Source organism: Macaca thibetana, chromosome 4 (assembly GCF_024542745.1).
Source record: "Macaca thibetana thibetana isolate TM-01 chromosome 4, ASM2454274v1, whole genome shotgun sequence".
In the NCBI taxonomy this organism is placed as follows: domain Eukaryota; kingdom Metazoa; phylum Chordata; class Mammalia; order Primates; family Cercopithecidae; genus Macaca; species Macaca thibetana.
Window position 1 is genome coordinate 2,996,654 of NC_065581.1, and position 14,149 is coordinate 3,010,802.

Sequence of the window (14,149 nt, forward strand, 5' to 3'; positions counted from 1 at the left end):
GCTCCCCCACGTGGGCCACAGTGTTGGGGTCCTCCAGGCATCACCCTCGGTGCTCTGCTCCCCTCTCACCCTCACACCTGAGTAGCTTCACTCAGCTCCTTGCTTCACCTAACTCCCAAACCCCACATAGTCGACTTGTTGTTTTTTTTAAGAGACAAGTTCTCACTGGGTGTGGTAGCTCACACCTGTAGTCCCAGCACTTTGGGAGGCTGAGGCGGGAGGATCACTTGAGCCCAGGAGTTCAAGACCAGCCTGGGCAACATAGCAAGACCCCGTGTCTACAAAAAATACAAAAATTAGCCAGGCATGGTGGCATGTGCCTGTAGTCCCAGCCATTTGGGAGGCTGAGGTGGAGGATCACCTGAGCCGGGGAGGTTGAGGCTGCAGCGATCTGGGATTGCACCACTGCACTGTAGCTTGGGTGACAGAGGCAAGACCCTGTCCCAACAAAAAAAAAAAAAAAGAAAGGAAAGAAAAAGAGTTAAATTCTCACTATGTTGCCTTATTCAACTTTTTATTCAATTTTCTTATCTGGTTGTCTCATACATACTTTAAATTCAGTCTGTCTAATACCGTATTCATGATCTTCCCTCTAGGCCTGTCCCTTCTGCTACATTTCTTGTCTTTATAAATAATACTTATCGGAATATACTTTCTCCCTCAAAATAGTATTTTAATTACTATTTATTGAGTGCCTGCCATGAGCTAAAGTCTATAACCATGTGTTATCCCTGTAAGATCTCTGATACTCAGCCTGCTTATCAGGTGAAAAACAGGGGCTCACAAAAGTGAGGAAACCCTCCAGACCACATGCCCCACACTGCAGCCTGCAGCCCACTCCACTCCTCTGCTGGGCTCTGAGTGGACCCATCTTGCCCTCCCCCCCCACCACCAGGCTCCCGCCAGCCTCGTTGATCCCGCCTGGGCTGATTCTGTGCCTCTCCAACCGATCCAGGTCTTTGCCTCCTACCAGTCTGCCTTCCATGATGCTCCGAGAGCAATTCAGCAATATGTGCATCTCATGGTATCTTACTTTAAGCCTTCCAGGACTCCCCACGACTTTCGTGATAAAGTTCAGGCTCCTTCACTTTGCTCACGGAATGAGTGGCCCGGCCTCTGCCTCTCCATGTCCCCTCCCCCCACTTTCCCCTCCCAACCACCAGTGTCCAGCCATCCGAGACCACCTGGCCCCCTGCAGCAGGTGGCGGGCTCCTGCCTCCTTGTGTGGGCCCTTCCCACTCCCTTCCCACTCCTTCACTTGTTTGCTGACTTCCCTTCTCCCAGAATGGCCCAACCACTCCATCCTCTAGGAAGCCCTCACCGCTGCCACACCCTCTCCGTTGCCCGTGTGAGCACACAGGCCACTCTGCTGCAGACGGACAGCTGGCTCTTGTACCTGTCTCCTGGGTGTAGGAGCAACAGTATCTCCCCAGGGTCTAAGTTCATGAGTGCAATTGCTGAGTGTTGTGCACAGATATACTGCATTACAAGTGACAAATTATTTTCCAGCAAAATAAATTTACACTTCCACCAGCAATAGATGAGATTCCTTAACTTTTACCTCTTCAACAAAAACTTGAAATTCTCAGACTTCTTAATTCACTGGCCAATCAAATGGGTATCAGATGTTATCTTATTGGGGTCTTAATTTGCATTTCGTATTTCTAATAAGATTGAAAATCTGTGTTTATCCACCATTTGAGTTTCTTCTGTATTATACCTATTCATGTATTTTTATTGGCTAAAAGTTTTTTATGTAATAATTGATACGTGCAATACAGTATGTTTAGGTATACGTATGAAATGTAACAATGAAACAACCCCCGACTCTCCACCCAACTCAGCACCAGAACATGTTATCCCAGTGTTGCTGCTGTGCAGTTTTAAGAAAATACTCTGATCCTAATTAATAACCCCTTTTAGGGTAACTGTGTTGCAAACACCTTTTCACAGTGGGTGGCTTGCCTTTTTATGGACAGAAGTACTTAATGAAATGCCACAATGTTTTATTTTTCTTTCCTTTTTCTTTTTCTTTTCTTTCCTTTTCATTTTTTTTTTTTTTTTTTTTTTGAGACAGGGTCTCACACTGTTGCCCCAGCTGGAGTGCAGTGGCGCCATCTCAGCTCACCGCAACCTGCTCAACATCAGACTATCCTTCTGCCTCAGCCTCCCAAGTAGCTGGCACTCCAGGCGTGTGCCACCACACCTGGCTAATTTGTGTATTTTTTGTAGATATGGGGTTCCGCCACTTTGCCCAGGCTGGTCTCAAACTCCTGGACTTAAGTGATGCAGCCACCTCAGCCTTCCGAGGTGCTGGGATTACAGGTGTGAGCCACCACGCCCGGCCTCACAATGTTTTATTTTCTCATTGGTTTGACTGATTTTGTTTGGTTTTAGATCCACCAACATGTTTGCCTGTTTGTTTACTCACCTGTTCTTTCTTCACAAATGTTCCTTCTAAACGCATTTATCTTCTCTTCTTCCTGAAGTTATTTTTAGAAGTTATTTAAGGGCAGCCTGTTAATGGTCAACTGAGTTTTTACCAACAAGTGTCTTTTCTTTCACCCACCTTTTCTGCAAGTCTGTTTAGCTGAGTGTGGAAATGGAAGCGGAAAATCATCGTCTCCCCCATTCTGCAGTCTTCCGCCTCCCATCGTTGCTGTTGAGATGTTTCCTGTCCGTCTACATGGTTCCTGCTTTGGAGTGATGTGTCTTAACTCTTTGGCTGTTTTTCACATTTTCTCCTTACCTTTGGTATATTGCTGTTTTAATATATTCTGTCCAAGTGCAGATTTCATTTTACTTATCCTGTTTGGAATACATTGCATTTTTGTTTGTGGATTCTTTGATTCATTTTGAAAAACACTCCCACCCATTATTTCTTCAAGTAGGCATCTCGTTCATTCTCCTTATTCTCTTCTGAGACGAGTGGACTTTTGTAGACCTCGTCTTTCCGTCTTCCGTCTCTCTTCATCTTGTGTCTGCATGGTGTTCTGCATCATTTCTTTAGATGTCTCTTCCAGTTTTCTAGTTTTTCCATCAACTTTATAAAAATCCTGTTTGTTTCGTGACCTTTGGTTAGGAGCTAATATTTGCTTACTCTTAATCTGAAAACAAACAAAACGGTGAGCATACATCGAGAGCGCTTTCCTTCCGAGAAGATTTGCATTTGCTGCTCTTGGGAACTACAGGATCATACCAGGTTGGGGCCATTTTTAGCTCAGCTTAATCCAGGAGTCTCAGGTTGGGCCCCCAGCCTGCCCGTGAACACTGCGTCTCCACCCAGGGCAGGCCTGCCTTGGGAGCTGGCTTACTTCCTTTGCTGTATTTTCAGAGTTCTCTTTCTCATGTGCAGACACACACACGCACACTCACGCTCACACACACGCACACTCACGCACACACACTCACGCACACACACACTCACGCACACACTCACACACGCACACACACGCACACTCACGCACACTCATACACACGCACACACTCACACTCACGCTCACTCACACACATGCACACACGCACACACTCAAACATGCACACTCTCTCACGCACACACACGCACACTCACGCACACACACTCACGCACACACACTCATGCACACTCACACACACTCGCACACACACACGCACACTCACGCACACTCTCGCACTCACGCACACTCACGCACACACACGCACACACGCACACTCATGCACACACACGCGCACACACACGCACACACGCACACACTCACGCACACACACACGCACACACGCACACTCACGCACACTCACACACACGCACACACTCACACTCACGCTCACTCACACACATGCACACACGCACACACTCAAACATGCACACTCTCTCACGCACACACCCACGCACACTCACACACACACGCACACTCACGCACACACACGCACACACACACTCACGCACACTCACGCACACACACACTCACGCACACTCACGCACACACACTCATGCACACTCACACACACGCGCACACACGCACACTCATGCACACTCTCGCACTCACGCACACTCACACTCATGCACACTCACGCACACTCACACGCACACTCACACTCACGCACACTCACGCACACTCACGTGCACACACACACGCTCACACCCTGGTTTCCATTAACACGGCAACTTCAGCAATGCCACAAAATTCTGTTTTGTTAAAGATCTAGTTATTCCCCTGGAAAAAGGCCTTTCAGAGGGTGCGGTCTGCCATACAGCCACAAGCAGAAACTTGTGCGGGGCCGTTTTACTAGCCATCTTCACACTGTCTTGCTTCTCTCTCCCTTACCCCCACCCCCAAACGTTTTCTTCTTCCCACATCTTCTCCCTACCTCTTCACCCTGTCTCTAGTACCTCACTCAAGTCTTTTCATTCTTGTGCAGAGCAGTTCATCCTCTTCAGCCTTTATCTTCAACTCACGCGGGGCCTACCTCTGAATTTTTAAGCCAATTAGCAGAAGCAAAGGCAGGCACCAGGCACTGGCCTGTAATGGGGGGTCCTCCCTCCTCGGAAGGGAGTTGTGATTGTCAATAGCAGTTTTTCCTCTATTTGGTGATTTGAATTCACTAAGCACACGGTGAGTGCCTGCCAGGCGCCTGACGTTGTCCGGGACCCTGTACGTATTGTGTTCATATGAGTTCATGCCATTAGTGTTATATTTCTTCCATGGGTAACATGTAGCTCTCAGTAAGCAACATTTAATATGCCCAAGAACATTAGAATCTTTACTTACCACAGTGTATTTAAAGAAATATGGACAAGATTGGCCTAAGGAATCGTATTTGTTGGTTCATGTTAAGGGTTGTTTTTAGCTATTCTTCCCTACTAATGAATCATCTACAATATAGTTTGAAGTTTGGTTCTTAGCCTTTTACACCCATATTTCTTCAGTAGCAGAAGTTAGAATGAATACTTTGTGTGCATTTTTCAATGTCCATACAAATGCAATGCAGAAAAAACTCCTCTTTTGCAAATATTGTCGCTCTTACTCAGGTGACCCTGTTAGGGTCATATTTTCTTTTATCTTGTTTCTTTAAAGGAGAGCAGTAAGTGCAGCTCTTAATTTCATTCACTTGGTAAGCACTGATTTGTGGGCCTGTTTTGTGGGAGGCACTAGCGTAGGCCCTGGGGTACAGTGAGGAGCAAAGCAAAGTCCCTTCCACTGCACCAGGTCCTAGTGGGAGGCAGGCACTCAGTCATGGGTCCAGAAGGCACTGCAAAGCAGCAACCAGGGCTAAACCCGAGCAGAGGGAGGGAGGGAGGCATTCCAGCAGACGAGGCAGTGAGCGCATGGGCTCAGAAGTGGCTCTTGCTCGGAATACTTAAAGACAATACTTCAGTATGAAACTAAATGTTTCTTTGCCTACACTTCTGTTTTTCAGGCATCCGAGATGTTTCTAAATGGAGTGAGAGAACAAGAAAGCCTCTAGAAGCCCTCTATGGGTATGACTACTTTGCCAGAACCTGTGAAAAGTGGGTGGATGGCATAAGACAGTTTAAACATCTCCCAGATGGTAGGTTACTGGGCTCGAAGGGCTCTCTGCCTGTTATAGAGGGTGCGCGAGTTCCTCCCCAGTGTTCCAGAATTGCTCAGTGATTCATGAATCTGCCCATCGCCCTCACACGCTCATGTGTGAACAGAACAGAGAATACTAGTTACTGTGTACTGTGCCAGTTCTTGTGTAGTCAATCTGGCTTAACGTAGAGATAGGGCTGCACGTCCAAAGGTTCACATTGTTGAGTCTTTAATAGCAGACTGTTCTCTTTTCCTTCTTATCCTTGGTGTGTGTGTGATGACAAAATAATTACCCAGAAGCCTTGAACAGTTTCTATTTTCTAATTCCAGAATGAGTCATTCGAAAATAAATAGACCACAATATGTACAATATTTTTTCCTTTTTACACTTTTAGATGTGTCACCCCACAAGGACACTGTTAATCTTTAATCTCAATGGAGTTAATATGAGGAAGAAAATATAATTTTTTCCCATCTTCAGAACTAAGTGATATGACCTTAACTATGAACAAATATCTCCTATTCTTTTTTTTTTTTTTTTTTTTTTTTTAAGATGTAGTCTCACTGTGTCGCCAGGCTGGAATGCAGTGGCATGATCTCAGCTCACTGCAATCTCTGCCTCCCGGGTTCAAGCGATTCCCCTGCCTCAGCCTCCCAAGTAGCTGGGACTACAGGCATGCACCACCATGCAGGCAATTTTTTTTGTATTTCAGTAGAGACAGGGTTTCACCATGTTGGCCAGGATGGTCTTGATCTCCTGATCTCATGATCTGCCCACCTTGGCCCCCCACAAGTGCTGGGATTACAGGCCTGAGCCACCACACCTAGCCTCCTATTCTTTATCTGAAAAATTACCAAGATTTCCAGTTAAAGTAAGAATTGACATCTTTAAGAGAAATTCTGATTTATAGTTTATTTTCATACAGCTATTTATGTTTATAATATCATTTTTCTTTTTCTTTTTTAATTGCTGAGAAAACAGAGTAGCTGAGATCTAATCTTGGAGTGCATTGTTACAAAATGGTTGTGATTGAAGGACCAATTTGATCTATTAGGTAATCATTTCCTGCGTGAGTCATCTGCCAGAACTTTCACAATGAAAAGGACGTTTGGAAATGTTACTCTTCTGGTTTGAGTTGAAAGCAGCAAATATATCAAATATATGCCTTATAATGCTCCTGTTCAGATGCAGTGTCCTCCCGTGGAAACAGGCCCTGGAAATCTCTGCTCTGAAAACAAAAAATAAATGCCATAAAGCAATGTTTGAGACAGTTCTCCATTAAAGAGGGCACATTTGTAAAATGTAAACTTTTATGTTTTATTGAAGAGAGTAGTGAAAAGATAGTAAGATTTAAAGGTGGAAATAGGGTTAAATCAGCAATTCAAAAATACGTTCTTGATACAGAGGCTGCAGCAGTGTATAAACTCTCTCACAGCGAGGCCCTCATGCTCTGTCCCCCTTCTGTGCTGGCTAATTTGGTAGGAGCCCTGTTTTCCTCACTGTCCTCTCAGGTTTGTGGATGCTTGGTATAGCACAGGGATTCATTGCATGGCTCTGGAGTGCGATGGGCCGGAGTGTGCATTCTGGCTGTGCCCCTGGCTTGCTGTTAGAATGGATCTGGGCAGGTAACTTCGCTTCTTGAAGCTTCAGTTTCCTGTCTGTGACCTGGAAAAGCTGTTGTGGGGATTAAATGAGATATGATCTGTTCAGCTTTGGTGCAGGATCAAAGACAGAGTAAGTGCCTAATGAAAGGTTGGCGTTACTGTTATTACAAAAGTACTTAACAGACAAACATTTTTATATGCTGAATGAGTTAAAACATGTAACTACTGGGTTTAACAGATATGAAATTGTGTAACCAGTTCCTGGTACAAAGTGAGCACTCAGGAATATTGACTTTGATCATCACATGATGAAGCAGTTGGCCAGTGTGTGTCATCTCGGGACAGGAGAGGGAAGTGTCAGAGACCTGGAGAAGTATTTCCCTAGTCACCGGGTCCCCTTCTCACTTAGCAGGCGGGGACTTCCCACTGAAGAGGAGGGAAAGGCCCAGGGCAAGGCAGGGCAGCACGGCATTGTGGGGGCAGCTCCCAGCCTTCTCGGAGCTGCAGCATCTTCTTCTTGACACACACGGAGAAGGGAGGGAGGAGAAGCAAAGAGCTAGCTTAGGGATGCCCGAACCGTAGAAGCAGCTCTCCTGTTAGCCCCACGACACGCCCCGGGAACTAGGATTGTTCCTGTTTGTGGCTGAAGCTCCCAGTGGTTAAGGGGCCACCACAGTCTCACAGAGGCAGGAAACTGCAGTACAGGGACTAGGGCCCAGGCTGTCCATCATTGCCTCCGGAAAGTTCTCATAAATGGGGGTGAGTCCTTACAGTCTCTCCAAAGGATGTCAGTCAGGAGTGTCACAGAAGCCTCAGTGATAAGGCATCAGTGATGTGCAAGTTGTATAATGAATTCATTGTGAGGCTCATATGCTTTGAGGACTGGCCGGGGCCCCTACACTCATCTGAAATGTGATTTCCAGGGAAAAGCTCTACAGGTGTCCAGCACCTACCCCTGTTTTCACATTGGGAACTGCCACTGTGGAATATAGTGGTGGGGTGTTTATTTGATTTTCCTACTATTTTATGTGAATTTAAATCAGGCTGCTTATTTACTAGTAGAACTCAGAAACAGGCAAACAAACAAGAAACAGAATCAGAAAAGGGAATCCAAAGAATGTTAGAGCTGGAAGGGATCCCAGGCACGGTCAAATCCAAACCACGGTTTTTACAGATAGGCAAACTGAGGGCCAAGGAGGGGCAGGGCGCGCCGAGCTTTGCTTCCTCTGACAGCGTAGAATGGTTGCACTAAAGCAGATTTCTTGTGCTGTGTATCCTTCAGGTAACATCTGCCGGCACCTGCTGCCCCAGGTCCAGTGCCCCACCTTGATTGTGCACGGTGAGAAGGATCCTCTGGTCCCACGGTTTCATGCCAACTTCATTCATGAGCACGTGAAAGGCTCACGGTAAGTCCTGTCACCACCTTCACGCTCCCCCCCACAGAGCCTCGGAGTCAATGGGCAGAGCTACTGGAAGGAAAAGAACCAAGAGGAGTTGGAGTTTTAGAGTACACGGCCCCCCTGTTTGCCAGTGCAGTCAGTAGCACCGCTTTATTTAGGGGACCACGGAGGACAGAAGCCCTGAACTGTGGGTGATTGATAACCGGAAGGAAAGGCACGCTCAGCTAGTCAGCTCTTACTTTTATGAGTGGCAAACATGCTCATAGGTGCTAAGTCCTGTCACTTGGTAATAGTTCAGGTTTATTTCCATCAGTATTAACCGAAATAATTTCACACAATTTCGGAATTTTCAGTTTAGTTTTTTATCATTATGAAAGCACTGACCACCCAATTTAAAAAAATCTGTTAAACCAAATTTCTGATGTCTGCTGACAGGCAGCGCCACTCAGCACGGCTAATGGTAGTGTTCCCTGTCCCGAAAGCCCTCCGGCCAGCCGGGAAAGCAGGCACAGAAACAGCTCCACTGCTTCCTTATCACTCTGTTCTGTGGTATATTTAACAACGGATTTCTCAGAGAATTTGTAAATGAGGATAAAAAGTTTCTGTTCCATAATAAAATACAATTACCATAAACCTTTATAATCTCTATATCCATAATGGATAATGCTATATCCATTTAGCATTTTTTAAGTTAAAAGGCATCTCTTTATTCCACACATTCCTCCTATGCCACTTCAACCATGAATCAAAAATGCACATGAGCCTGTATAACAAATAATTCATGTGGTGAGAGCGTAGAGTCAGTGAAGAGCAAAGGTGGGAGTTAGGCAGGATTATTTTGCGGGTGGACAAAGAGGTTTAGTGGAGAAGTTATTTATTTTTTTTGGAGCTAGAGTCTCGCACTGTCGCCTGGGCTGGAGTGCAGTGGCGTGATCTCGGCTAACTGCAACCTCCGCCTCCCGGGTTCAAGCGATTCTACCACCTCAGCCTCCCAAGTAGGTGGGATTACAGGTGTACGCCACCACGCCCAGCTAATTTTTTGTATTTTTAGTTGTAACGGTTTTTGCTATGTTAGCCAGGCTTGTCTCAAACTCCTGACCTCGTGATCTGCCTGCCTTGGCCTTCAAAGTGCTGGGATTACAGGCGTGAGCGACCACGCCTCACTTGGAGTTTTTAAATTGATATAGTAGGGGCTGGGCACAGTGGCTCACACCTGTAATTCCAGCACTTTGGGAGGCTGACGTGGGCGGTTCACTTGAGGCCAGGAGTTCAAAACCAGCCTGGCCAACGTGGCAAAACCCCATCTCTACTAAAAATACAAAAATTAGCCGGGCATGGTGGCAGGCGCCTGTAATCCCAGCTACTCAGGAAGCTGAGTCAGGAGAATCACTTGAACCTGGGAGGCAGAGGTTGCAGTGAGCCAAGATTATGCCACTACATTCCAGCCTGGGTGACACAGTGAGACTCCGTCTCAGAAATAAATAAATAAATAAATAAATAAAAATAAATGTATTTAGTAGGCAATAAAAGGTATTTTCAAACTAGACTTTACAAAATTATAATACTAAGTCATGGTCATGGTACAAAATTCCAATAGTATACTTTCTTATTAATCCTTGCAAAAGTTTTTTTTTTTTTTTTTTGTTGAGGTGGAGTTTCGCTCTTGTTGCCCAGGCTGAAGTGCAATGGCGTAATCTTGGCTCACTGCAACCCCTCCCAGGTTCAAGTGATTCTCCTGCCTCAGCCTCCTGAGTAGCTGGGATTACAGGTGTGTGCCACCACGCCCAGCTAATTTTTGCATTTTTAGTAGAGACATGGTTTCACTGTGTTAGCCAGGATGGTCTCGATCTCCTGACCTCATGATCCGCCTGCCTCGGGCTCCCGAAATGCTGGGATTACAGGCATGAACCACCACGCCCAGCCTGTAAAAGTTTTTTGTGCAATCTCAGTTTTTGTGCTTTTGATTGTGTTTGTTTGCAGTGTGCAAAGTGGTGTCTCCATATAGCACTTAATATTTTTAAAGGTATTTTTTACATAGTATCTAGTTATAGTTTGTGACACACTTATGAAAAAAATTACCCATTTTACGGGTGAGAAATCACGGCTGAGAGATGTTAAGCAATCTTTCAAGGCTGCATAGCTAGTAAATAATGAATCTTAGATTTTTCTCCTAATATGGTGCTTTTCCACCATAGTACAGCTGCCACTTCTCTCTTAATATGTACGATGGTAACGTGCCCAGAATAAGATACCAGGTGACCTGGTTAATTGTCTTCCAGCTTCAGAAATGACAGGTTTTTCACAGTGACATACATAGTAAATGTGGTATGTGCCCTTAAACAGCCAGGTTCAATTAAAGTCAGTCTACAAGAACGTTTAATTTAGGAATTAAAGTTTAATTTAAGCCCATCTCCTAGCAACAGAATACATCAGTATAGGAGAAAAACACCCTTACTATGCAGATATTAATTGTTTTAGTAGACTATTTTATGGAAGATCACTTTCTTAAAGCAATATTCTGTGGAGGAAATAGGTTGAGTATAAAGTGTTATTAGCAATGACTGTCGAAAACTGGATTGTAGCGCCGGGCACGGTGGCTCACGCCTGTAATCCCAGCACTTTGGGAGGCCAAGGCAGGTGGATCACGAGGTCAGGAGACCGAGACCATCCTGGCTAACATGGTGACACCCCGTTTCTACTAAAAATACAAAAAATTACCCGGGCATGGTGGTGGCAGGCGCCTGTGGTCCCAGCTACTCAGGAGGCTGAGGCAGGAGAATGACGTGAACCCAGGAGGCAGAGCTTGCAGTGAGCCGAGAAGAAAACTGGCTTGTATTTTTTACTTATTACCTTCCTCTGCTGTAAGAGCCCTTTATGTTGGGCATGAGCCTACCTAGAATGTGGTTGGTTTATTTTGGTATCCACAAAATGAAGGCAGATTCCCTGAGTACCAAAACCCGACTGTGTTGTGTGCACATCTGACAGCCATCTGACAGCAGGGAAACAACTTGGTGTAGCAAGCTTCCAGTGAACTGGATATTTCATTGCCTTGCGAGGTACTTTTGTCTTTTTGACATAGGGTCTCACTCTGTCACCCAGGCTAGGGTACAGTGGTGGGATCATACCTCACTGCAGCCTCAGAACTCCTGGGTTCAAGCCATCCTCTCACCTCCCAAAGTGCTGGGATTACAGGTACAAGCCACCATGCCCGGCTGCCAGGTACACTTTTAATTAAACTTAAAGGCACAGGCCAGGCGCGGTGGCTCACACCTGTAATCCCAGGACTCTGGGAGGCCGAGGTGGGCAGATCACCTGAGGTCAGGAGTTCAAGACCAGCCTGGCCATCATGGTGAAACCTCGTCTCTACTAGAAATACAAAAATGAGCCAGATGTGGTGGGCACCCATAATCCCAGCTACTCAAGATGCTGAGGCAGAGAATCACTTGAACCTGGGAGGCAGAGGTTGCAGCGAGCCAAGATCACGCCACTGCACTCCAGCCTGGGCAACAAGAGCCGAAACCCTGTCTCAAAAAAAAAAAAAAAAACAAAAAACACTTAAAGGCACAGACATCCCTTCCCAGATTTTTACCAAGAAATACAGATTATGTGTAAAGCAAACACCAAACTGCCTTTCTTGCCTCAGAAGGAGGCTGAACAAAGGGTGGAGTTGCCCAGCAGGTCTGCCTCCAGCTTATGTTAATTTTCTCTTTCTCTCCTCTCTTTGTGGTAGAAGAAAAATAAGAATCGCTTATTTTTATTTTAAGCAAAGAGGCCTTAGAGGTCACTCAAGCTCAGTGGTTTTAACATGTGTTTTTAGTCGATTGAAGCCCTTCCTCTAACAAGCTCTTACGCCGAAGTCTGAGATACGAAACACACAGTGAGAGCTGTTCAAACGACAGGGGTGACAGCAGGCTTTGCCTTTTTGCCTCCTGTGTCCAAATTTTCTCTTATAAGTACAGCAGGCGTAATAGATTAGGACCTATTCATATGACTTCGTTTCAAATTAGTTACCTCTTTAAACACCCATGAACCAGCGCAAGACCTGTCTCTTAAAAAAAAAAAAAGAAGGCCAGGCACAGTGGCTCACACCTGTAATCCCAGCACTTTGGGAGGCCAAGGCGGGCGGATCACAAGGTCAGGAGATCGAGACCATCCTGGCTAACACGGTGAAACCCTGTCTCTGCTAAAAATACAAAAAATTAGCTGGGCGTGGTGGCGGGCCTACCCAAAGGAGGTCACACTCTGAGATGCTAGGAGTCAGGATCTAAGCATATCAATATGAGGGGTACAGTTCAGCCCATCACAGTGCTTCTGAGGAGGTGCTCGGATCTCAGGAACCAGATGCCTGGTTCTGGGTGTCAGACTTGGCTGCAAATGATGAGCCCTCGCCTCTCGCCTGCAGCCACTCTCCACCCCTCAGCCCTGCCTCTGCCTGCCTGGGTGTGTGCTCACCCCTTAGGCCAGGACTCAGGCAGCTCCTCGGTGAGGCTTCCTTGCCTCTGCCTGCCCCTCCAGTTGCTCGCTCACCTATCTGAGGTCATGTGGCTCCTTATTCATACCTTTTTTCTTCTTCTTTTTTTTTTTTTGAGACAGAGTCTCACTCTGTCACCCAGGCTGGAGTGCAGTGGCGCGATCTCGGCTCACTGCAAGCTCCGCCTCCCGGGTTCATGCCATTCTCCTGCCTCAGCCTCCCGAGTAGCTGGAACTGCAGGCGCCGCCACCTCACCCAGCTAATTTTTTGTATTTTTAGCAGAGACGGGGTTTCACTGTGTTAGCCAGGATGGTCTCGATCTCCTGACCTTGTGATCCGCCCGCCTCGGCCTCCCAAAGTGCTGGGATTACAGGTGTGAGCCACTGCACCTGGCCTTTTTTTTTTTTTAAGAGACAGGTCTTGCACTGTCATCCAGGCATCCAGGCTGGAGTGCAGTGGTGTGGTCACGGCTCATTACAGTCTCCTGAATAGCTAAGACAACACCATTATTAGTGTAGGTATATGGGCATATTTGGGTTCTCCAAAGAAATAGAACCAACAATACATATATGTGTGTATGTATATATAGGTAGAAAGAAAGAGATTCATTACAGGGAATTGGTTCATGGAGTATGAAAGCTGACAAGTCCCAAGGTCTGCAGAGTGGGTTGGCCAGCTGGAGACCCAGGAGAGCCAAAGGTGTGGTACCAGTCTAAGTCTGCAGGCCTGACAGCCAGGAGAGGTGATGGTGTGGTTCTAGTGTGAAAGCCAGGAGGCTTGAGACCCAGGAAGAGCCAATGTTTCAGCCTGAGTCCAAAGGTAGGAAAAAGCCAGCATCGCAGATTGAAGGCCACCAGGTGGGAGGAATTCCCTGTTCTCAGCCTTCTTGTTCTCCTCAGGCTTTCAGCAGATTGGAGGAGACCCACCACACTGGGGAGGGCCTCTGCTTTACTCAGTCAATGGATTCAAATGCTAACCCATCCAGAAACACCCTCATGAACACACTCAGAAATAATGTTTGACCAAATATCTGGGCACCCTGTAGCCCAGTCAAGTTGACACAAAGTGTACAGTCACAGGGTGAAGGGCTGAGATGCCATCTCTACAAAGGTCTGGGCCTTGTGTTGGGTTCACACGGGGTG

At 46.4% G+C, this 14,149-nt stretch overlaps 2 protein-coding genes across 4 annotated transcripts in view; both read left to right on the forward strand.

Annotated features, from left to right (window-relative positions):
• The window catches only part of PSMG4 (proteasome assembly chaperone 4), a 201,208-nt gene that overhangs the window by 71,580 nt on the left and 115,479 nt on the right, over window positions 1-14,149 (forward strand). The window contains exon 1 of one of the 2 annotated variants that reach the window (XM_050787282.1): window positions 4,508-4,511. The exons of the other annotated variant lie outside the window; for it this stretch is intronic. The gene's annotated coding sequence lies outside the window, so the exon portion shown is untranslated. Of the gene's footprint in view, window positions 1-4,507; window positions 4,512-14,149 lie in introns of those variants that run through there. 2 annotated transcript variants of the gene reach the window in all.
• Window positions 1-14,149, forward strand: part of BPHL (biphenyl hydrolase like) — a 33,100-nt gene that overhangs the window by 13,670 nt on the left and 5,281 nt on the right. The window contains exons 5-6 of one of the 2 annotated variants that reach the window (XM_050787270.1): window positions 5,398-5,529; window positions 8,419-8,542. In XM_050787270.1, the coding sequence (XP_050643227.1) occupies window positions 5,398-5,529; window positions 8,419-8,542 (256 nt within the window). The remainder of the gene's footprint in view (window positions 1-5,397; window positions 5,530-8,418; window positions 8,543-14,149) is intronic. The other variant, XM_050787271.1, reaches the window with a different exon arrangement.